Source organism: Monopterus albus, unplaced genomic scaffold (assembly GCF_001952655.1).
Source record: "Monopterus albus unplaced genomic scaffold, M_albus_1.0 scaffold50.1, whole genome shotgun sequence".
Classification (NCBI taxonomy): domain Eukaryota; kingdom Metazoa; phylum Chordata; class Actinopteri; order Synbranchiformes; family Synbranchidae; genus Monopterus; species Monopterus albus.
Genome location: NW_018127930.1, coordinates 601,382 through 625,891, shown reverse-complemented (window position 1 = coordinate 625,891; position 24,510 = coordinate 601,382). Strand labels below are relative to the sequence as shown.

At 40.4% G+C, this 24,510-nt stretch overlaps 2 protein-coding genes across 3 annotated transcripts; both read right to left on the bottom strand.

Annotated features, from left to right (window-relative positions):
• Positions 1 to 7: 7 nt before the first annotated feature.
• fech (ferrochelatase) lies at positions 8 to 11,436 on the bottom strand. 2 transcript variants are annotated; one of them, XR_002275039.1, is made up of 12 exons: positions 11,236 to 11,436; positions 10,006 to 10,090; positions 9,311 to 9,430; positions 8,277 to 8,425; positions 7,678 to 7,812; positions 5,872 to 5,978; positions 5,443 to 5,541; positions 4,482 to 4,589; positions 3,186 to 3,350; positions 2,039 to 2,098; positions 1,680 to 1,777; positions 245 to 331 (listed from the first exon to the last, which is right to left on the bottom strand). XR_002275039.1 is itself a non-coding variant. In XM_020600984.1 (11 exons), exons 1-11 carry the CDS (start codon positions 11,270 to 11,272, stop codon positions 194 to 196), a joined length of 1,203 nt encoding a protein of 400 aa, XP_020456640.1. In that variant the 5' UTR covers positions 11,273 to 11,433; the 3' UTR covers positions 8 to 193. The 2 variants fall into 2 exon arrangements, 1 of the variants encoding a protein (XP_020456640.1); XM_020600984.1 differs by lacking the exon at positions 1,680 to 1,777 and having other exon boundaries at positions 8 to 331; positions 11,236 to 11,433.
• Positions 11,437 to 12,268: 832 nt separating this feature from the next.
• Positions 12,269 to 24,267, bottom strand: nars1 (asparaginyl-tRNA synthetase 1). The gene is given in 16 exon segments (XM_020601201.1): positions 12,269 to 13,386; positions 13,688 to 13,819; positions 14,394 to 14,525; positions 15,342 to 15,455; positions 16,165 to 16,300; positions 17,569 to 17,768; positions 18,763 to 18,887; positions 18,890 to 18,968; positions 19,945 to 20,031; positions 20,312 to 20,382; positions 20,525 to 20,603; positions 21,741 to 21,830; positions 22,051 to 22,143; positions 22,549 to 22,614; positions 22,816 to 22,898; positions 24,040 to 24,267. Coding segments are annotated over 16 exon segments (1,662 nt in total). The 5' UTR covers positions 24,083 to 24,267; the 3' UTR covers positions 12,269 to 13,254.
• Between the last annotated feature and the right edge of the window lie 243 nt (positions 24,268 to 24,510).

Sequence of the window (24,510 nt, the reverse complement as noted above, 5' to 3'; positions counted from 1 at the left end):
TCATTTGCAGAAACCATTTGAGTCGTTCTTCGTGTTTTATTTTCTATGTAACAGGCACCCTTGCTGGGGAAACGGTGAGTGTTTATGTATGAAGCTTCTGCTTATTGGAGAAGGCATTATGTTTCTTCACAGGCAGCCCTGCTGCAGGAATCAGAGGATCCTGGCATTAGAGAGTGAGAGTGTTTGTGTGGTTCTATGAGAGTTTCTGGTTGGTGAAGAAGGCCTTGGTCTCCTCACAGATGGGGTTTGTGCACAGCGGGCAGCGAAGGGTTAGCTGTCGGGAACATGGCTCATTGGACTTCAGGTGAGACTGGACCAAGTCTGCTAGTGCCTGGACAGGATGAACAACATACACATTTAATACTGAAATAAAGAGAGAAAATAAACTTTCCTCTACTCTCTGGTGGGCAAATTATAGAATGGTGACACTTTCCAAACATTTTCCTGTAATTCAGCTATTGGCTTACATATACACCAATACCAATATACAGACGGTGACAAACGAAAGGAAAAACCTGAATAACAGAGGATGACACTGCCCCTATCAGCAGGACACGAGAGGTCACTGAATGGTCTGGATGAGTAAGAAAATGATACGCTATGGCCTTCACATACCAGATCTCAGCGAGCTGAACACCTATGGATGATGTTGGAGTGATGCATTAGAGTCTCCACCACCATCATCCAAACATCACATGAGGGAATATATATTGGAAGAATTGGGTCCATCCCTCCAGCAGAGACACGAAGAGTCAATGCCAAGGTGCACTGAAGCTGCTCTGGTGGCCAGCACCTTACTGAGACACTTTATGGTTGTTTGTCCTTCATTTGTCACCATCTGTATCAGCAACGTGCTAATGCTGGCCGATATATTGTTCTGGCTCTGCTTTGGACAAAAGAAAGTAACAGTTTCTCCCTGTTTTGAGTCTGTGCTAAGCTAATCAATCTTGCTGCTGGTGGAAGCTTCATACTGACTGTACAGACATGAGAGCGGTACAGTACCAATTTTTTTCAAACAACTCTTGTCAGAAAAACGAATAAGCATATTTTCTCAAAATGTCAACTATTCCTTTAAAAATAAAACCTTTGTGCAGCGGTGTGGTGATGTCTGCTACCTGAATTCTGACTATAGAAGAAAAATGAACCCCAACATCAGTCAGGCTCTGTAGTGCAAATTCTGATGAATTCACTTTTCTTGATTTTCCAGTGGCAGCAGAATGATGCAGCTCACTGAGAAACTAAAAGCACACCAAGGAAACCATCCTTCAGTAACTACCAACTAATCATCCCCTGGATATTGATTTACACACCCGCGCGCGCACACACAGACATACACTCAGAGACTTGGCGAGGGGTCTCTGAGCGCGGCGGGTTTGACCAGCCAGCCAGCCAGCCGGGCGGTTCAGTTCTACTGTAGTCAGCTCTAAAGGTTCCCATTGATCTGCCCCCTTCCTTTAATAAACCCTACATACACACACACACACACACACGCCGTTAACAGCTGGAGGAGTTGCCTGTTGGGAGAAAGGTTGCAGGGTTGAGGATGGAGGGAAAAGGGACACGTGGAAAGGAAAGGAAGAAAGAAAGGAGATAAGGGACAGTGAGGGGGAAGGGAAAAGGAGGGGAGGAAGGAAAAAGGAATCCATTTATTGACCATCTCCTGCCTGGAGTTCACTTACATCACAGAACCTTCTGCTGCTGTCTCCTTCTCTCTTATTAGAGCGATGCCTCTCTTCCTACTGTCTTTCCTCCTTTGTTTTTCTTGCTTCCTTCAATCCTGTACACCATGTATTTCTCATCATCTGCTATTCTTTTTGGTCTTTTATTCTCATTCTCCCTCTTCATCTTCTTTTCTATTCAAACTGAAAATCTGTTCCACTTTGTCAAATACAGAAACACTGCTTTATCACGCTTAGATTTGTTCCATTTTAAACTCCACTTAAAACAGGTTGCATACATTTTGATTACGTTACCTCTTGTATATGTTAACCTTTGTACATGTCTGTAGACATGAGACGGTTCAGTGTGTAAAACGCACCTTCATAAAGAGAGGGTTCCCATTTAATGACTCTGCTCTCCTGATGTTCTCAACCCCGCACTGAAGACAGAAGAAGAAAGACAGAAGAACATGCACATTTCATAAGAACCACATCACACACCGCTATGTGTAACAAGCATGATTACAGACAGTTCATATTCACAGTGAAGAGGTTTCATTAAATAGAGACCCACATTCAACCTAGTGATCATGTGGAGAAAAAAAGTGTTGTCATTTTGTCAGTGGAGGAGTTCAAGAAATAAAAGCATTTTGTTCTGAGTTTCCAATTATCTTTAACAGCAGGTTTCATTTTGGAGTGAAACTCCCCTTTACTGTGGACATGCTGAAGTGGTCCATACTCTGTGTGTGTGTGTGTGTGTGTGTGTGTGTGTAGCCTGGGATTTCTCTTTGTGAGGACCAATTTGAGTTTTAAACCATGATAAAAGGACATTTTGAAAAGTGCGGGGGAAAAAGATGTTTGGAACTTAACATTTCTGAACAATGGTGACATGTTTGGTCAGTGAGGACATTTTTGCAAAGTGAGGGCATGTTTCTCACAAGCGCAAAAAGGTGTGTGTGTGTGTGTGTGTGTGTCTTCATGGCACCAGCCACATTGATTGGTGGTCATCTCACCGGTGCCTTTACACAGACATAGACACACAGGACTGCACATTTGCTTAAAACTCTACATCAAGTCTCAAATTAATCTGCAATACAGATTCTAATCTTAGTCCTAATCAGAAAAGACAGCTCAGCTTCCGATGTAAAAATAAATGTTATAAATTTTTTTGATTTTCCCCCGATATTCGACTACATTCACCTTTTCGACTAATCAAATAATTGATCGTTCATTCACATCCATAATGTAGATGGAGAAATTTTTATTTCTTTAAGATCTACAACTGAAAACACAGGCTACCTGGAAAGAAAATCTAAACCTAAAAGCTGATGGAGGACCATCATATAAACATATTGCATAAGCCCCAGTGCGCTTCTTTGCCCAAATAAGCCTCCCAGGCCTCTCCTCACCTGTCAGGACCATTATGTGATGGATTGTATACTAAACTGTACTGACACAAGCTAATAGAGCAGAGGAAAACGCCTGACACTGCTGGCAAAGTGAAAGTGGGGGTTTTCTCTTCCTTACCTCCCCCCCCAGCACCTGTCCATACTCGATGTCAAGTTCGTGCAAAGTCTCTATGTGGTCTGAGGTGAAGGCGATAGGCACCAGCAGGATGTTCTTCTTCCCTCGTTCACAGAGACCTTTAATCACTTCGTCTGTCTGAGGGCCGAGCCACGGCATGGGGCCCACCTGTGAAACCCAGCATAAGACATTGTAACAGCTTAATTCCACTGCAGCTGGTCCAGTACACTGCTACAGACCAGACCAGACCAGACAGCCTGAAGGGAAACTTTATAAATCTATTTAGTTCAGATGTCTTAAGATGTGCTGTCTGACCACATCCGAAATTCACTGTTTGTATTGTTCTTAACGGCCACAATGGAGGTCAGAATGAAATGTCACCCATCGTAGAGGGAGGGGAGGAAGATGTGGTCTAATGGGGATAATGGTGCATATTTCCAGTCTCTCCAGGATGACACTCAGAGTGCCAGGCCAGTTGGCTGTTGACAGTAGGACTGTCACAAATAGTTTTAAAAACAACAGAAAAGTACAATGACTGCCCTGTGACACTTTTACTGGAATGGTCTCATGTGCTTTAGAAATAAACTGAAATCACAAAACTCTTCATATTAACAACTAAAAGTGTGCAGGGCCCACAGGAGGTATATGACAAAATAATCAAATGTCCACTTAGAGGCTTTTCTGAGTTTTTAAGTACGGCTGTGTGATCTGGTTAGCAAACTCCCCCGTTATCCTCCCTGTAATGTATGATTGCTATAAAATCTACATTTACAGTAGTATCATATTGAACTTCCTAAAATTTGTGTATTTCCACCCCCATGCCTAATGCTTAACAGGTAGCCAACACTTCCCAGGCCTCTTCCATTCTATGTAAAACGACTATTGTGTTGTGTGCACTTCATAAACTGTCTGCCACCTTGGTCTGAGGAGCAAGAGCTCTGAGGTTCCCTGCTCCGGTGTAGCTTCAGTATGTGACAGACGAGTGGCTCCATCTTGTGGTGACAAAACTGTACCCATTCAGTGATGGTGTCACTGAGCTGCAGGGAGTTCATCCAGTTTACACTGTCAGTCAAAGATCTGGACACATGCACTGAACCAACTTAAGTACCAGTTAGAGCTGGCAAAAACTGCATTAGCACCAGATTCAAACTAAGTAATTACACTGTAAATCATTGGATGATGGTTGTCTGTGTCACTGCTGATCAGATTCAGATAGTGCCACTGGTTTATTAATAACACTGACATGTGTGAGAGTGTGTGTGTGTGTGTGTGTGTGTGTGTGTGTGCCCGTGTACTCACCCTAGATTGCCACACCAGTCTGTAAGGATTACAGTGTCCCAGTCTCTCCATGACTCTCTGAACTGTGGCTCCCACCTCCTGGGGATACGGGTCACCTCTGTTTACAACCTGCACATGGTGCACAACAGCAGTACTGTCAGTTTGGGTTTTATCTTTGGCAGGGACATTTTTTCCTGTTTAAGTGCACTTGTTCTCTGTCTCTATTTGCTCATTTATATGCACACATGTGCGTGCACATGAGCCTGACACTGCAAAACCTTAATTCCTTGAATGTGTACTGACTGACACCACTTGCCTAAAACTACATGATCTTTGTATTGTATTGGATCAAACAAATATTTTGCATTTCTTTTAAATAAATTAAGGTGAGTTCTGATGTCACCTGCAGGCTCTCTGGTGACATCAGAACTCACCTGAGCACCTGCAGCTCACCTGTCTTTGACTTTGTGTTGCTTAGCTGCTGCTTACTGGATTTTCAGAATAAAACGGTGCCTGACCTTATCAAACAAATCAGTTGAAATATTTAAATTATCCCCTATATCCCAGCCTGTCAATCTTTATCACAATAAGCAAGGTTTGGCTGAAAACACACAAGCCTGGCAACTCTGCACAGATATTACTGGTAACACTGTGGAGTCAAACTGCTGGACTGTTGGAAACCAGTAGCGACACATCCCTGCAGCCCACACCCAGGTCAACACCCATGATGTCACGGGTGGCAGTAGTTATATTGTGGTATCACTATCTGCAGCAGTAGTTTAGCAGTGAAGATAGCAGCAACTGTAGCAGCAGTATTATCATTTTTATCATTGAGGGAATAGTACCATTAGTAGCAGTAGTAGCAATGGCTGGGTATCGACAAGGTCTACTTAATATTAGTAGGATGTGTATCAATAAGAATGACAGCGTCTGCCAGTATTACCAGTATCAGCATCCAGTATCAGCACTTCGCAGTACTTACAGCCAGAGGGAGTGAGTGTGCTGAGAACAGAATGACGACATCATCTCTCTTCTCTTCTGGGAACTTCAGCAACTCGTTAGTGACGTGTTCTGCAAAACACTAAACACACACACACACACACACACACTGAATTTTTGTGCATTTTTAAAAGATATTTTGTCTGTTTTAAGCTGAAATATCATTTTCCTCAACTAATGAAACAGGATTTCTGACTGCTCTCTGTTTCTCTCCATGGAAGCAACATGTCTAAAAATAGTCAGGCTGGTTAGCTGTCCTGAGGACCCACTATAGCCGCTGTTAGCTCATTAGTTGCTATGACCACTTGTCACCTGAGTCGATTTATTTTCCAGCATTTGACTTTTTTTTCTTTCTGGGAGGAAGAGGAGCCTGGTGGCCGCTGTCATTACTGTGTGTATGTGTGTGTCTAACCTCCACTAGCAGAGGGTGTGTGGGCCAGCGGTCGATGACACTCCAGCGCATTTTTGGCCTGTCGCCTCTGTTGCTGTAGTAACGGTAGATGGCATTGAGGCTGCTGCCTGTTCACACAGCAAACAAACAAACAAAAACAATATCATAAATATGTTCAACAACAACCATGGCCCCCTGCTGCTGGCCAAAAGCACAACAAGCTGCTAAACACACCGCCGTCTGTGAGTCCAGTGTTTTCTTTCCAAAAACAGCTAAAAAATATTAAAATAAGACATTTCATCTGTCAGTACTGACACTGCCAGCAAGGCACCAAATTATTCACCAGACCACCAAGGCAAACAGGAATCTTATAGATTTTCATACTGATGTTTCCCACCCTAAATTTAACCCTGACAATAATAGAAAACTCCAGATAAATCCAGTTTGTTATGCTCCCACAGAAAAAAGGTGCCTTGTAAGCAATATGAAGCACCAGATTTGGCACCATTACAGAGATGTGTGCAAGTCTTTGAGGACTCTGGAAATGCCTTCAGGACACTGGTGCACACAAACAAATAGAGCGTGCCTCCACTAATGTCAGTAGAAACCACTACATTATAATGGAATACAATAATACATTTCTTTACACAGGAAAAACAGTAGTAAGATTTCACAGTTTTATTTGTTTTATATATGATGTGACTTGTTTGGTTCTCTAAGCTCTAAGGAAGGCATGCTAGCACCAAAACATCAGCTCACAGAATAAAATGTGCACTGTATACTGTAATCATCACCGCGATCGTGCATCTTCACAAGTGGTTTTCCTGGTTTGCTGCCTGCAATTACTGGACATTGTTGTGCAGCTGAGCAGACCTCCATGCAGTTTTGAGTGTGTTGGCTACGTAACTGAGTGTGTCCTCTAATGTCAGAATTACTGCATTCTGATTCAATATAATAATGAGTTTGAAATAATGAGCAGGTAAAACTAAAGGCAAAATAAGAGGTAGTGCTAGGCCACGTATTTACTGAGTGAAGGGATTGTTTTAAACCATCAGTTTAAAATTACAGAGGTGACATAGCTTTACAACCTGAGATGTGTCAAAATCTGTCAGATTCTGCTGAGCATTTTACATATGTTATGTTTCTAAGTAACTAAAGCAGCACTTCACAATGTCAGGAAACAAGAAACCCATTTGAGTTTTTACACCTTGTGAAAAGTATAGACCAACAGCCCAGTCAGTCACAATCAGCTGCTAATGTGTGACAGAAACACTCACCACTACACGCACACCCCCATGACGGTAGTTTTACATTGATGAGTTAAAAATTTTTCATTCATGTTTTGTTCAATCTGTTCTTACCTTTTTGTTTTTATTTTGGTATGGGTTTTACTCCCTTAAAAACCATAGTAGGTTATAAGGTATTGTCCTAAAAGTATGGTACTCAATGCAGAAAATGTTATACTGTCAATTACTGTTACGTATATATTGTATCATTACATTCACAGCCTTTCACTCAGGCTTTGATGTAAAAGCAGGATTGGCTGTTGGTTGAGTTGGAGCTCTGCTGAACTATTTTGAACCATGTAACCAGTATACCGCTGCAGCCCTACTGTAATTTATAGTTCTTTTTGTCTAATATAGACAATAACAACAATCAATTCATTGTTTAATCATTTACTGGGAAAAAAACACCCTTGAGTTCAAGATTCTCAACGTGAGGATCTGCTGCTATCGCTGTAAACTAAACATCTTTGAGTTTTGGACTGTTGGTTGAACAAAAAGAGCTTGGAGAACATCCTGGATCTGTACTGTGTGCGGCTGTCACCTGTGGTGGAGCAGCTGTATTGAGGATACTGTGTGAAGGCCACAGCTCTCTCCACTCCGTCTTTCTCCATCTCTTCAATGGCTTCCTCTGTCAGCGGGTGAACGTACCGGAAACCGATATAGAACTTGTGAGGAGCTGATGGGAGAGAGACAGAATTGCTAAGAGCCAACCATATGAAATAAACTCATTAGCAGCACTATTGTTTGAGTAAGCCTGGCTATGAGTAGCATTCGTCTGGTGTTTACATATGAAGGCTTCGGTCAAGGATGTTACGTTCCACAGGAGGTGTGTATACTAGATATGGTCAGTTTCAGACCACTGCTCACTGTTTGTGTCCTTATCAGTGAGGTGTGTTGCAGGCGTGTGATGAGACACTCCTTCACTGTGTCACTATCTCCATTTCACACGCACGCTCTGCTCTACTGCTATCAACCAGAAGGAAGCATGGCAGTTCTGCTTAGTTTTCCATTTTGACACAATAATTCACCATGAGTATTCTCAAATCAGTCAATAAAACCACAGAAACACACAAACTTTCTTAAACTCTGCATTTAGATGATTTTAGGTGGATGAACCCTCTCTCTCCAGGACTATCTCACCTGTCTCAGGACTCATCTCGTCCAGCAGCTTCACCATGCCCTCTCCCTGCATGGAGGTCCAGTGTTTGATGGGCGAGCCTCCTCCGATCTTACTGTACTGCTCCTGGATCTTTGGCGTGCGACGTTTGGCGATGAATGGACCAAGCTTACTGCAGAGGAAAGCACAGGCTGAAAAGTTATGACTACAACTACAACTTAATTATAATACATAAACAGACACGTAACGCACCAAAAACTACAAGAAAAGTGGCCTGTGGACCATTTTCAGAAAGCAAAAACAAAACAGTGAAACTCACTCCCAAAGTCAAATTTGGTATTATATGACTGAAGACTGATCACATCAACAAACCAAAAACCCATCATGGTTAATTGTTAACATCCACTCTAAAAGCCACAACCTGTGATGTTGACTTACAAGCAGATATTTCTTCATTTTAAGGAGTCACAGGTAAAAAGAAAAAACAAACAAATGCTTTCAAACAATTTGTGTTGTTGAAGGTACATGGAAAATGAAGAAACACAGTTTGTTCTTCTCTGCAGCAACCTAAAAAACACTGTGGCGGTTCATGACTTTCCCCATTTGTTCTCTTCAACTTGTGTTGCCTGTGTCGACATTACAAAACATACAGTATGTAAAACGTGCCACGATTAACATGTATTGCACCAAAAATTGTACACAAAACAAAAACAAATGTGTGTGTGTATCTATACACTATGATTGGTATAAGCTATCAGCTTTCCAGATGCCATCTCTTGTGTTATTTTTAGCTGTGAATAGAGCAAGTCTAAGTCCCAGGGCAGGGCTTGTATCCCTGAACAAACACACACTAAATGAACATTACACTAGTTCATAGACTCACTGCTGATAACTGTGACATTTTGGCAATAAGACATTAGTCATGTTGTTGGTCCAGAGAAAGATATGAACATCAACTGGTGGGTTTTGTTGCTCACTTTTAAAAAGCCACTTATACTCAGAGAGACAATATATTATACTACGTGACTGTGTGGGTGTGTGTGTCCACCGTGCATACTTCTGTACAGGAAGTTTCATCAGGTCTGTGTCCATAAAGAGCCGCAGCAGAAAGTCGTGAACATCTTCTAGCTTCTCGGGTCCTCCCATGTTCAGCATCAGGATGCCTGTCCTAGGTTTTCTGCAGAAATCATAAGCCCCCACAGAAATATGTTGAACTTATTATCAATGCCTGCAAATTTGTTGGATTTTAGGTGAAAATGCATTATATTGTCTTCTGTGCCCAGTCTGCTAATGGCGTGGTGTAATTACACTAGGAATAATTGCAGATTATTGATGGCTAATGCCTTGATTATAACACAAAATCACAGATAAAAAGTTGCCATTCTGAAAATTGTCATAAATATGCTCTATATATAGTTCTGCTTTGCTTTTGTCAGACTGTGGTGTTCTGCTTGTGGAACAAAAGAAACAATATTGAGGTGAAAGTCTTCCAAATCCACAGATTAAGCTGAAGAATGCCATGCCAGCTAGAGCCAGCATTACCAAACAAACACTCAACAATGGCCTAATGAAGGCCCTGCAGCACACAGATAGCTAACGACTATTTGTCAATGTTATGTCAGGCTTTTCTGGAAGTGTGCTGGCTAAATCAGCAACATTACATGATTATTCACTGACATTTACAAGCAGTTAGTATAAAACTGCCACAGTGTGTTGCTAGGTTATGTGAATGTCTATGCATCTGTGTGTCACCTGTTCTCCTGCGTTTCTAGAGTCTGGGCTAAAGCAGCAGCAGTGGCGTGTCTCCTCACACTTAGATTGACACTGCTCCTGGCAACTAAAGGAAGAGAAGAAGACAGACTATCAATACATCTATCAAATACACACATATTTATCTAATTATCTCACTTGTTATGTATTTACTTTTATGTTTATTATTAAGTAAGAATTTAATATAAATTTCTACTGGTTACAAAGTACAGTAAAAGTAAAATAAAAATGTGTTGGATTTTGGTTTAATAGTGGATATTTATTGTAAAGACAAAGAATATATTTCAATAGGGAATATAACCTAAACTGTTGCAGAATGTCAAGACAATTAGCTGTTTGTCCTTTAATGAGCCCTCGCATGAGGTCACTGTAAGTGACCCTGAACACATTTTAATTAGCACTGCTGTGAAATAAAAAGGACATATGTTACAAGCTGCAGAGGACACAAAGAAACAGCGTTTTGTGATTTATGTGAATACAGTCCAACATGTCTGTGTCTATATACTGTAACTGTGTACAGTAAGAGGGACTTTCATAACGTGAGCTGCAGTACCTCGCCGAGCCGCCAGGGGCTGTTGGGATTACGCAAGTTCACATTCACGATTGTGTAAACTCCGTGAAAATGTTCAACTTTCTCACTTGCCACGAAAACATGGTCTATTAACGGCTAAGTGTAGTATTTACGGATACTCTGGCTGTTACTATATGCAGCACAAGTACGGGATAAGTCCATTATGTAACATTAACAGTAACCTACAGTGATGTTGGGTGTGTAAAAGCACCGCGTGTTAGCGACTAACAACGGCAACATCGGAATTTATCATCGGTCACCTTTCCGTAAAACTTGGAATTTTGAATCATACCATTGGCAAATATGATTAAAAACACAACACAGTAGTTGTTCAAATATGTATGAAGTGATGCTGATGCTATATAAGCCAAAAAACAGCGGTAATACAGTATAACAAGTGTTATACTGTGAAAGTCCTGACAGGAGGTTGTAGTTCCATGTACTTGCTAGCTTTATGTCCATTTGTGAAACGGTCAAGTCAATTTCACCAACGTGTTAAGTTTAGATCATGTTACTTGAAACTGCACCAAAGAGGAGGAGTGAACATTTTACTCTTGTCACATTCAATGCAGAGCCAAACCAAACTTGAAGGTTTTCCAGCACACCTTTGAACAGGCTAACTTAGCTGCACAAATACCCACATTGGATCAAGCGACCGGCACTGCCCAGGACTGCCATCACGGTAGTTTTCACTGCAGAGAAAAGTCTGTTTGGACGCTGGAAATTTCTGCGGTCAGCTGCTGGACCACGAAGACCTCCTCTCGTTGGCCAATCCCGAAGTGTCAGTCAGATTCCTTCAGCTACTGCCGGTTCTCTGTATAGACATCGTCAAGTTTCTAACGACAACGTTAATACTTCCACTTCCTATTTCAAAATAAAAGCACCGCTGCTAAACGCGCGATGGTGCAATAGTTTACAGATTTGGATTTATTGTTTCAGGGATCCGTAACTTGGTTGATTTATCTTTCATTCACCCATTTATTTCTAACAACACATATTTATGTGTTATCTTGACTTGACTGATTGTTTGTCCTATTTTTATAAGTATCCTTGCAATTTTTTTTTTACTATTATGTTTCAGTACAGCACAAGAAAAATTGATCCCTGAAACCTTTCACAAAAATTTTAATGTTTAACAATAAAGATAAGTCAAAGGAAAGATGTAAACTGCAAATGCATTCAATAAAACATACTCTTACTGATAATAAAAAATATAAGGAACCAATTTTGAATCCACTGGTGAATCTGTGAGGTTGTGCCTAAAAGTCTAGCCTACCAAAAATAAATAATTACATACATTTAAGACAAAATAACAATTATTCCTGAAAATTAAATCTCCCTCTAATCTAAACTTTGTGGAAACGTTACTGACTGTATGCTTTTATTAACAATACAATTTTACCAAACTTCCGGTCTTAGTTTGGTTAACTTGACGCAGTTTTTCTCTTGGTATGTCGTCACATCTGCGTTGGTCTGAATAACTCCGCCCCTGCTCGTGCCGATCACGCCTGTGTGTGTGTGTTCTTGTACTTGCTATATAGTGAGGACGGAAAAAAGCAATTTTGCTACAACGTGAGGACATCTTTGGAACGTGGGGACAATTTGGCCGGTCCTTCACTAACCAAATTGATTCTCACTAGGATGTGACACACCGAAACTGAAGAAAAACCCTCATACAACCATCTGTTGGAATTCAATTTTAAGTACAGTTTATTGAGTTAAGGAGTATTTTCAGATACAGACAACAGACAACGAGTTCCCCTGAGGCTGGTGCCTATGTCATATTTCTAAACCATGACAGAACAGGATGCTGAAATAAAAAACTGTTCCTTTCAGGAGACAAGCTAAATGTTCCCCAGTACAAGAAAAGTGCACAAATGTTCACTGAACCACCACAGACAGTCAGGAAGGTGGTTGTCCAATATGATGGGAGGAGCAATGTGTCTGTCTGCATGTGTGTAGCAGCGTAGCTTCTATTTGTAGATCTTGTAATTACAAGCAGGCATTTTTATATAGTCACAGATTTTACTGAACAAACTACTGTATATAGTTCCTGACTCTAACAATATTTATTTTTAAAGTTGATGGGATTGTTTACTATAGAAATCAACAGCGTGGCTGCAACCTCAACTAATTTACAATTAAGACTTCACAAGATCTTTTTAATGGTAATGCGATGAAAAAAATAAAGTGTTGACATGTCGGCAAACCATTTGTATGGCTGATGAATGCGGTACCATGAAATGATGAAGACTTTAAAGTTCAGCTTAGTTTATTTTCTTACCAATTTCCATAGGAATTTACAATCATGAACGAATGAAAATGTGTTCAACTACAGTTTTAAGTAGATTTTTACAATTCCTGTGGATAATTTTAATAAAACAGTCAATTAAAACAACTGGATTTAAAGTGAAAAAGCTATATAATGAGGAGGAATCTGTGAGATATGAGGCTGAGTGCAGCATGACAGATTTCTATCTGTGGTGAGACAGAGTTCACATGATTGGATGTTTTCAGAAAATGACTCAGCTGAAGGGGACACCCATTGAACTCTCTGTTTGTTGATTTAGCAACACATTTAAGGTTGATAGAGTACTGCCACATGCCAGGTCCAGACACTAATAGAATGTGTGTGTGTGTGTGTGTGTGTGTGTGTGTGTTCAGGGTCGGCAGCGCTGGATGAATCGAGGGTACAGACAGACGTCTCTGATGTGATGTCTGTTCAGCAGCCAGGTGAGGAAACGTTCCATACCCAGACCGTAACCGCCGTGAGGACACGTGCCATACTTCCTCTGAAAGACACACACACAGAGAAAAGTGTGCTAATACACACCACTACTGAAACTGAAACACAGTACCGAGGCAGCCATCTGCAGTGCCAACTCAACCGATGGCTCTAACCATCAGGGGCAATTTGGGGGTTCAGTGTCTTGCCCAAGGACACTTTGACACCCCCAGTCATTATACAAAGAAGTCGCCATTTTGTAGAGATGTCTGAACACATTTAATTATGAGATTAACTAACTAATACAGCTGATCAACATGTTACTCTTCTCTGAAACAAACAAAGAAGTACGCTGAGTTTTACTTTACCTGGTCAGTGTACCAGTAGTACGGGGTCGAGTCAATTCCTTCCCTCTTGTATCCCTCCAGCAGCTCCTCGGCATCCCAGATACGCATCGAACCTCCAACGATCTCACCAACATTTGGCATTAGCACATCGACCTGCCAGGTGAAATGGTCATTTAGTGGGACAGTTGGCCACACATAGGCCTTTTCCACTGTAGGAACCTACCAAACCTAATGGAACCCTCTGTCCCGGGGTCCAGACAGTGGTGTTTTCCCACCGCCCTGCAGCAAGCATTTAAACCCAGTAGCAGGAAATTTCATCACGGCTTGTGATCAATTCATGGAATTAACAGCACCTGATATGATCCCGCTGTTTGTCATTTTACCCAGAAACAGCAATGATCAGCATGGCCTAAAAACGTGTATTCTATGAGTCTACGTATATCTGTATACTCGGACTGGTTGCCATACTTGCAAATTGCTTATGGGGGGTGTTGGTTTGTATAAAGGAAAGAAATGAGGTAAAATTAAGTCACTAAGATAGTCATAATATCAGTTCTGATAACTTTTCTTTTGATTCAAATCAAAAATCAAATCAAATTTATTTATATATCACCTTAAAAACAACATTCCAGTTGACCAAAGTACTTTACATAGACAGAATAAAATAATAATTGTCCACACAGAGCCCAAAGTTCAACTGAATCCAAGTTTGAAATGGTGTTCATACCGACTCAGTGAGGCGTCTGTCCTCAGCGCAGCGCTGCATGTAGAAGGATTTGATCTCAACTGGGAAACGACAGAGCAAGATAGTCTCATTGATGGAGTCTGTCATCATCCTCTCTGGAGCCTCGGGGATGTCCTGAGATGTATGGGCAGAGAGAAACCACACAAAGCCAAGTCAAAACAGAGACATCCTTATCAGACTAAGGCCACTATGATAAAAAGAGGATTTTACAAATCAATTTAAACATCAAACCAAGTACCAATTTAACTACCTGCTACACTATGGCAGTGTATTGCTTCTACCACCAATTTCACATGTATCAAATTCCGTTTACTTGTCATGAAGAATGCCGCTCAGCTGTGAAAAGAGTTGTATAATGTTGGTGTAAGATCCCAAGAGAGCAGATTCTGGGAAAAGTTATTTTCCTGTATATAGATACTTTCCATTCCATAACCTGAACCTTCACCCTGTCTAGTTTCCTCTGCCTACTCCCAAGACTCGGGGTCTAACATTTACCACTGTACGATATCTTCTGTAGCTCTGTCAAGTCTGCACTATGCACTATAGGAAATATAGGATCATGTATTTTTAAAGCTGGATCTACTGGGGTCTAAAAGTGAAGATATCTCAGCCTATGTTGCTCCAGTTGAGTTTTTTTTTTTTAATATGTTGCTCACACATTGTCCAGCTTTATTGGAAGTAGAATATTAAATGACTAGAGTACCCTTTAAAATCATTTCTTAAAAAACATGACTTTGTAACCTTCACTCTTATTGCTTCTGATTGCAGTACCTTTAATTTGTTCAATTTTATTATATTCCACTGTGCATTTGGTTTAACTTGTTTGTAAATTATGAGTCATGTTGAGAGCTCTGCTGACAATCACTTATTTGGAGAATGATGCGTGTTTCACACACTCTGGTGGACGTGTGCATTGTGTTCCCCGCTTACATCTCCGAACTTGTAGTAGGAGCCGTCGTCCTTCTTGACATCATGCTCTCTGAGCCACTCAATGGCTTCGGTGTAGTTCATCCTCTTGAATGGCCTCTTGGGTGCTTTGAAATTCTGAAAAATATCAACATAAATATCAAGTTACTATTAAATATAAAATGTCAGCTGTCTGCTAACCAAAAGCACAAGAACAGCTATGAAACTGACCTCAAAATAACTGCCACTGGTATTGTTATTGCAGTTTATCAATTACCCAAATATCTAATGAATTGTTTTATCGCCAATTATCTCTGCTACAACAACCTGAACATTTCCCTGCCTTCTTTCCTGCCAATGGCCATCGCCCATTACAATACCTGTCCCCTATGGGACACGAATCTCCTCCTATGACAGCATGTTACCATTGTCATACATACATATGTTCATGTACATTTAATACCCATTGAAAATGCACCTTAATCATCTTCTGCTCTCGCTGTTCTGTCAATTGGCTGCTGTAACAATCTAATTTCCCTGCAGGAATTAATAAAGAACTTCATCTACCTATCTAGCTTAACTGGTTAACTGTTCATTACGAGGCAAACTGTGACACTGTGATAACTACCACTACTACTACTTTCAGCTGTTCCCGTTAGGGGTCGCCACAGCAAATCAACTGTTCACATGTATACATTTGGCAAGCGTTTTAGCGCCAGATGCCCGTCCTGACGCAACCCAAACTAGGCTATATATATATACATGCTGTGACACTGTGATACAACTTAACATATTTTAGTGTGAACACCCAATCCTCCCCCAGACACACAAATAACCCCTGATGTACCGGGTTGACGTCGTACAGCAGCGATGCAGCCGGGGATTTGAGCACTCGGTCCACCACGTCACACACCAGGTCCTCCAATCTGTTCAGCAGATCCTCAAATGTAATGAAGGGACACTCTGCCTCAATGTGAGTGTATCTGAAAACAGAAGAGAAATCAGCAATAACACATGAACAAATCAATCAGGTGGCATTCCAACTGTGTTTCAGGAGAAAGAAAACTGTCATCAGTGTACAGGAATGACAAATGTAATGTCTGAAATTTATTTATAAGTAGCTTTGCATTCTCACTGACTGTATTCTGCTGGCATTTGCAGATAAGCTTCAGTAGCAACACAAAAAAATGTCCACCTTTCCAAGAAAATGCCTCAACTTGCTGGTGTTGCATGGCACTTGTACCACTCCTTACAATATTTTATCAGTAAGGGGGACTCAATTTATACACAGCTATGCACAGGTCAATACACTGTGGTTGAAGACTGAAGAGCTTGGAACTAGATCTCATCATGCCGAGTGCATTTACATGGATAGGACAAGTTATTAGGTTATTAAAAGAATCTGATCATATTTGGCATATGGTGTTTACATGGAACAGAGAAATCTGGTTATGCATATCCCTGAATATCGGTTCAAATCGTTTACTGCACCTTTAACAGCCAGTTAATTCCTCTGTCACACAATAGGACAAGCTAATTTCAAGGCACCCTGACTCTTGTCTGGGATAGGGATGTATCTCCCTTAAAAGTTATTATACTGCTCACAAATGCACTCCCTCTCTTCACACAGAAATGCTGCTCCAAAGTAAAGGTGGGCAGTTAGCATAACCAACAGGAAGGCCTTGATGTGTGAAGCACATTTTTCCAAACTAAGTCTTGAAGTATAACCACCAGGAGACCGCTGATGTGTGAAGTGCTTCTGGTGACACCACACTGTCTAAGAGTAAAGTTAATGAATATTTTTGCAGTAGTAATTCCTTATTTCTTTTCAGTGTTGCAATTTGTAGATGGTCCCTGCGCACTCATACAGCAAAGTGCACACAGAGACAAGTGCTATTTGTCCATCTCTGAGAATGGCTAATTTTGATGAAAATTAGCCATTGTGAATCCTTACACTAATTCAAAAGGTCCAGGTGGTGGAAGAATGCATTAGTCTATCTAATAATTTTTCCATAGACATAACTTTAGCCTAATTATTTAGCAATCTAAAACAATCATTCATTGGAATTCCAGCACAGTGCTGGAGAACTTTGTGTCTCAGGAATTCTGACTAGATGGTGCACACTGCATTCTGTAGACCAATCATGAGTCAGATTGTACATTTACAGCCACGAGCTAAAGCTACTGACAATAAAATGCTCCTACACACAACACCTCAAGTGCTTGCTAATGTGTGGAACAGCGTACTCACTCGGACAAGTGTCTGCGGGTGCGAGACTGTTCGGCCCGATATGACTGGGAGATGCAGAAGGTGTCGCCCAGAGCAGGTATGCAGGTCTCCAGGTAGAGCTGGGAGGACTGCGTCAGGTATGCCTGCTCACCAAAGTAGTTGAGGTTAAAGAGTGTGGAGCCGCCTTCCACCTGAGTCTGCACCAGAGTTGGAGGAGTGACCTACAGACAAAAAAAATCCCAACATTAACAAACAACCTGTAGATAATTAATAGCTGTCGATAATGTTTTATCTGTATTTACATTCAGTAATTACCTCTCTGTATAGTAGTTTTCATTGTTAGTGATGGAATCTGGTAACCCCATACAAAATCAGATCCAGACAGTTTTGACTAACTTCCTAATTAAAACAACACAAGTTTGGCTGCTCTTCTGTCGTATTTCTGACTAAGTAGCTGTTATTTTCTCTAGTATTTAAAACGCACTTACAACTATCATGATAACCCTGGGCTAAATCAACCAGGACTGAAATGGATTATAACTAAAATAACTCTCAACATATTCAGTAAGGGATATGAACGGATGTGGACATGATAAGCAGATCCAGTATGGGAGTTACTTGATAAAATGCTACTGAAGCCAAATCCTACTACTCATTCAAACATACTAGATACACAATCAGCTAAGGACTACAAACTCGGGCTATGTGCAGACATTTGCTGCCAACTAAAACCAACTGAACAAGAGGAAAAAAAAAAAAAAGAGGCATTTACGCTGGTGCCTCAAAGGGATTCAACAGTGGAACTACACTGCTGCAAAAAGGATCAGAAGAAAAAGCTGCAAACCAACAGTGCCATTTTTTTATTTAAGTCAAGGTCAACTCCTTGATTTTCAGCTACCTGGCACACGTTTTATTCTGATTCAGGAAGGGCTACAGCTGATATAGTTTGCCTTCTCTAATGTTAGTCATTTCAACCTGATAAAGTAACAGACTGCACCAGCTAAAAATGAGAAGCCTTGTAGCTCAATGTTCTCCACATTGCTCTTTGCTAACAACAAGAAGAACCCAAAGGTTTGATCATAGATATAGCCTGGGAGTTTTGCAAATCAGATAATTTTATCAACTTGGAAAAAATTTAACAGAAAGCAAAGACTTTTATTTCTTCCTTTTTAAAATCTGAAACTCAGACTTGTCACGCCAGCGGATGTGCTTCACCTCGTAGTATCCACGGCTGAAGAAGTGGTCCCTGAAGCACTGTGTAACCGTGGATCGGACTCGGAGGATCTTGGAAACATTCTCTCCTCTGATCAGCATGTGTCTGTTGTTCAGCTGGACGTCCCCAGCGGGTGGCCCCCCCCGCCTGCAGGAGCTAAGCCAATCAACTCCCAGAAGTCACAGTGCAGCTCATGGCCTCCGGGCGCCTGGGACAGAAAGACAAGAACTCACTGAAGACCTGCTACATGTCTTTATGCTGCATCCATCCTACATTACTGTCACATATAGGTTTTCATGAATGCTGCCGAATTTCATTTTTCATCATGTGATATTGGAAAAAATGTTTTTTCTCTTGTAATTAGCATGTTCCAAAACAAGCATTTAGGTCTTAGCACAAACATTTTCATGCCTCTCTCTTCAGCTGTGGGTAAATGAAGGACTCCATGTCATGACTACTTTCATTACTGATTCAATATTAGGATATAAAATGTGAGAAATAAATGAAATGAAGAAAAGGTCTCAGAGCCAAAGCTGACATCTTTGGATGGCATGGATGTCAATTTTCTAATACAAGTTTTAATTAACCAATTAATCGTTTACCATAAACCACACAGTACTGTACTTATTTACACATAAGGTGGTCTTCAAGGATAATCTCCCGCAGGAGACTACCTCACTTTCTTTGATCAAGTTTCTTCATGTTTACTGTGAAGCATTATCTTGCTCTGTAGAAGCAGTTTTTACACTGGGGAAAAAAGAAGGAATATTAGTTCTTCCCTTGGGGAATAAAACACCTCCAACTCTTCTAGCAGACTCATAGTAGCAGTGGTCTGATTCCTTAAATGTAATGTAAACAAAATCTTTTTCTCTAGTCATGGAACAATATCAGAGAAACCTAATTTCCTAAGTACAATTCTCCTGGAGACTATCATTTTCTGTATATGTACCAAGGTTTCTGATGAGCTTTTTTTACATGTGGGCATGTGCAGGACAAAGCCTTCTAACAGGGAGAGTATCTCTGTCACAACAAAGTGGTGGAATGAAAAGACGGGCTGCAACAAATGTCAGGAAAAAACTGAAACTAACACTGAATAACTCTACATGTCTGATTCCCTAAGTAACCAGATTTCTCTGAGTGACCTGGTTTCCTTTGTGCATGTACACGTACTGCATGTGTGTTACCTGTTTCCCCTCAGGAACTGGAGTAACAATCCCGTACAGAGCCACGGTACTCTCTGTGGACAACACCAAGCCATTGTAGCACTGGCACTGAAGATGAGAAGAAAACTAGGCAGTCATAATCACCATCAATGTTTTAGCTAGGAAATTAGACTCTAGCAAGTGTAATATTGATAACTTGTGGATGAAGAACATTCTTATATAAAGCATTTCATTTTCTTAAAGCATGCACACATTGTCAAAACGTATTTTCACTGTCAATTTAATTATATTTTGGTAGAAAAATTATCTAAATTTATTAGCGTTGTTTTGATTATTCTCTGGTAAAATTACAGCACAGTGATGTATATATATATATATAAAGATGTACCAGTTTATCAGCCAGGACACACTGGAGGAAGCCAGTTCCATCTCTCAGCACAATGAACATCAGGTTCTTCCCTGGAGGAGACAAAAAAACAAACAAAAACAAAACAGTGTTGCCTTTTCTGTTATGAAGCCAGAGACAGAAACTAATCTACCACATTCACAGGTCTGGTTCATTCTCAAAGTCAGACTGTTATGAACAAAAAAAAATCCTCACCCTGTCTCCTGAGGCGATGAACCCATCCAAACACTTTGACTCTTTCACCTCTCTTTGGCTCAAGATGTTGGATTTTAACCTGTAAAACACAGTTAATACTTATCATTAGATCAGGTATCCAGGGAAGCGTACTGAACCTCAGAATATTTTGATACAGACAAAAAGTATCAATAACTGCCACCTTAAGTTATAACCAGTTACATCAGCAACACACCTTTGGATTGTAACTAGTACTGTGTATATGGGACCAGATAGCGCTGATCCCCATCAAAGCTAAACGTACTTTCTTACACACAAACACTACTGTGGTTGTTCCCAGTCATGGACCATGGTTCAAGTTCAACCACTTGTCCAAAAACGTGCAATTCTACATTATGTTTGTTAGTTTCAAGTCAACATAACATTTAAGGATTAGTTTTTTAACAAACATCCACACTGACAGCAGTTGGTGGACCCATGAGCACGCAAAAATGTTAAACTTTTCAGATGGATTTGACCGGGCGCAGATCAATGACTTCGCATTGTGAAAAATTCCACAGGGTACACAGCCACACAATATAAATAAATAAATCCACACAAACTTTTAAACTTACAAACTCTTAGGAAAAATAGGCTATTTGCGATAAAATGGCTACAAAATTAAATACGTCTTAAAATGGCGATTAATACTTTTTAATGGCCTTAATTTATTACCTTTTAATACTTTTTAAGACTCCACAGACAACCTGAATCAATTTATTTAAATAAATGGTTTGTATTACAATATAACACACAGTAACATAGTCATGCTTAAGTGTAACGACATTCTTCAATAACATATTTGTCATCAACTGCAACTTCTACATCATATCCTATAGTGGTAATCGTGCACAACAATGTCTTCATGAGCTCATTTAGAGACTGTTTTGTGTTACTAAGCAATCATTAACTGTTTATACACCAGCTCCCAATACTTTACATATGAATGAAAAATATGTTAATAAAAAGTTAAAATGTCCTGATATCTGTTTACAACCACAATATGTTAGTTGGCTTAATATACACTATTTATAACATGTTTCTACAGTACGCTGACTATAAATGCTAAAAATAAGAGGAATAATATAAAGGGTTGCAACTATTGTCCATTAAATAATAGTTTTATTAATTGTTTGCACCTACAATGGGTGCATTCTGACTAAATGAATACAAACAATGTGAAATGTGAAACACTGACCGTGTCAGGTTCAGGCAGGCTGGGGTCGTTCTCAATGGTGATCTTCTTGGCATCTTCCAGGTTTTTCTCTCTCCTCTCATTGTCCTCTGCCTGCACAACACACATGGAGCCAACATTTAAAGACACAACAACAGCTTCTTGGTCATACAGCCATGAATTAGAGCTTAAGTGCTGTAAAACCGCACACTGGAGTGAGCCATTATGATTCTTTGATGGCAGGAAAAAAACATGAAGTTGCCCCATAAGCTATACTGTGTCTTTTATGTCCATTTAGCAGGAACTGATGTGAAGAGAACAGTGGAACACACACCTCCTTTTTTTCTTTGGAATCACTCTTCATCTGCTCACGGTTAAATGCCTTCTTTGCATTCTTCATCTGAGTCTTAGAGATCACCGCCCAACGCTGACACAGAGAAACACGGAAAAAAATACAGTGAATTCATGTTTAATAAAACCAGCATAAAAAATGTGTCCAATTCTTCTTGGACATCCAGAGACAGAACTGCATGACATGTAAACATGCAATAAGGCTTAGATTAAGTGACCTACTGTGTATGGTATCAGCTTGTAATCAAGCAACATCAAGACCTGATTTGGCAGGCTTGTTAATGCACCCAAACAGCAGCAGCTGCCCAAGGGGGCAACAACCTTCAAGTGAGAAGGTAAACTAATAAATGAGAATAGATGCTGCAGCTCTGGCTGCAATAAAACCTGCTCACTTGTGTACAAAACAGTAAATTCTGATATTTGAAGAAGGACGATATGATGAATATTGGAGTGAAAAAATAAATAAGATTTTTGGACCAACCTCTCCCTCCTTCTGTGACTCTACATAGATGGTCGGGAATGGCTCCTTCCCAGCAAACATAAGAGCCTGTGAGGATGTGATCACAAACTGAATGAGGGGTTGACAGGCCTATCAGCGCAGCTGTATCAACCATTGCAACAAATATCAATAATATTCCCACTACCATTTCTACAGCTAACAGCAAATCCTGTAGAAAAGCTTCGAACCAATAAATAGATAAATATATCATTAAACAACAGTGATTTGTTATGCTACATGACCTCTTACCCTGAGAGAAGTTTTGAAGGGTTTCTGCGCTGTGCCGTCTCCATCCTGGTCGCTGCCATGTTTGTCTGACACATAAAGCTCACCTGAGGAACAGAAGCAGAGTGAGACACAGCAACCCCTGCCAGTCCATACAAAATACCAGTGAACTCTTAATATTTACAAGGCTCTGATGGGGGTCAGTGAGAGTGAAGACAATAGAAGAAAGCATCAATGATCTGCTCCTATGCATATAGCAAAGCCATCTCCAATGCAAACCCTCTGCTCAGCGCAGTTGCTGTTCAGTATCACAGTGAAAGGAAAATCATAAACACAGTGACTGCACAGCAACAGTCGTCTCCTCAGGAATGACACAGGAGAAATAGAAGCTACCTGGATTTAACTCGTAACCACATTCAATACATCTGTTTAGTACTGAGGTGATGGTCTCACCTTGTGAAACCCGACACTGCAGTATAAGCAAAAAAAAACTACACTGCCATTGATATCTATGGGAGAAAGGGTGTTAACCCCTTAGGTGAAGTTTAAACCCCACATCATCACCCAAATCATGAGAAGACCAAACTTGCACCAAAGTATGTGGGCAGAAATGTACCACATACTGTACTTTTGAGCACTGATAACCCTAACATCTTTTTAATGAAAGTTTTTTAAAATCATCTATATTAAGATTACAATTACTAAAATCAGCTTAATTTGTTGAGGGTTTGTTTTAATACATTGACAGCACCTAAACGCTATCAGAAGAAAAAGTCATCACCCTCGCTTGGTACACCAACATTAGATACAATGTGGAACTATGGACACTGCATGGGTGTTTGTGAGTGGATCTTGTCTGTCCTGACTCTGCATATGGGGACAACTTCAGAGACGAAACTGAAAGCACATCCGTATAGAAATCACTGTTTTCATATGCTGGGTTGACTGATTGACGCAACCCTTTAGCTGCTGCACTGCAAACCGACAGGTGTCAATGCTAAATATTAGCTTGTGTCTGGCTCACACGGTTTTTATCTGTGACTTTCATTCATTCGACGGCCGTATGCAAGTTAAGTGACTGTGTAAACCTGCTCCGTATCAATTAATACTGAGCGTGACCAACATAAAATCACAAAGCTAACGTTGGATGTTAACTGCTAACATTACTGAACTGATGCAATATGAATGACACACGTTTTAGGGAGCTAACCAGCCAGCTATCTTTAGCTAAGCTATTTTCATCCTTACCCACTGAGACCTTATCCACACCTTTCGTTATTTCCTCCGCCATATCAATCCAGGAACCACGGCAGCTCTCTAGAGATAGTAAACTAAATAATCTTTATTCAGAAAATGAAAATTATGCCCAAAATGCAACTGCTTGTGTTGTCTATCCAACAGGAGATACGCAAATTGACATTAGCACTGCGGAAACTCGTAGTAAGCGACAGACAAGGAAGCGGTCTGAACGCCCAGTTTACCAGCGCTGATTGGCTATCTTGAGAACGTCACTTCTATAAATTCGATTGGTGTTGTTCCTTGTCAGTTAACTCATGGGTTACACCCATTGACGTTCGAAAAATTATGACTTCAAACAAATAAAGTGTTAAGAAAAGATTGTAGTTTATTCAAATCAAAATAATTGTGGAAGACGATGTAGGTCTACACAAAGGTCATGAGTATGATACAATATTAGTCTTTACAAAATTAATTAATTAA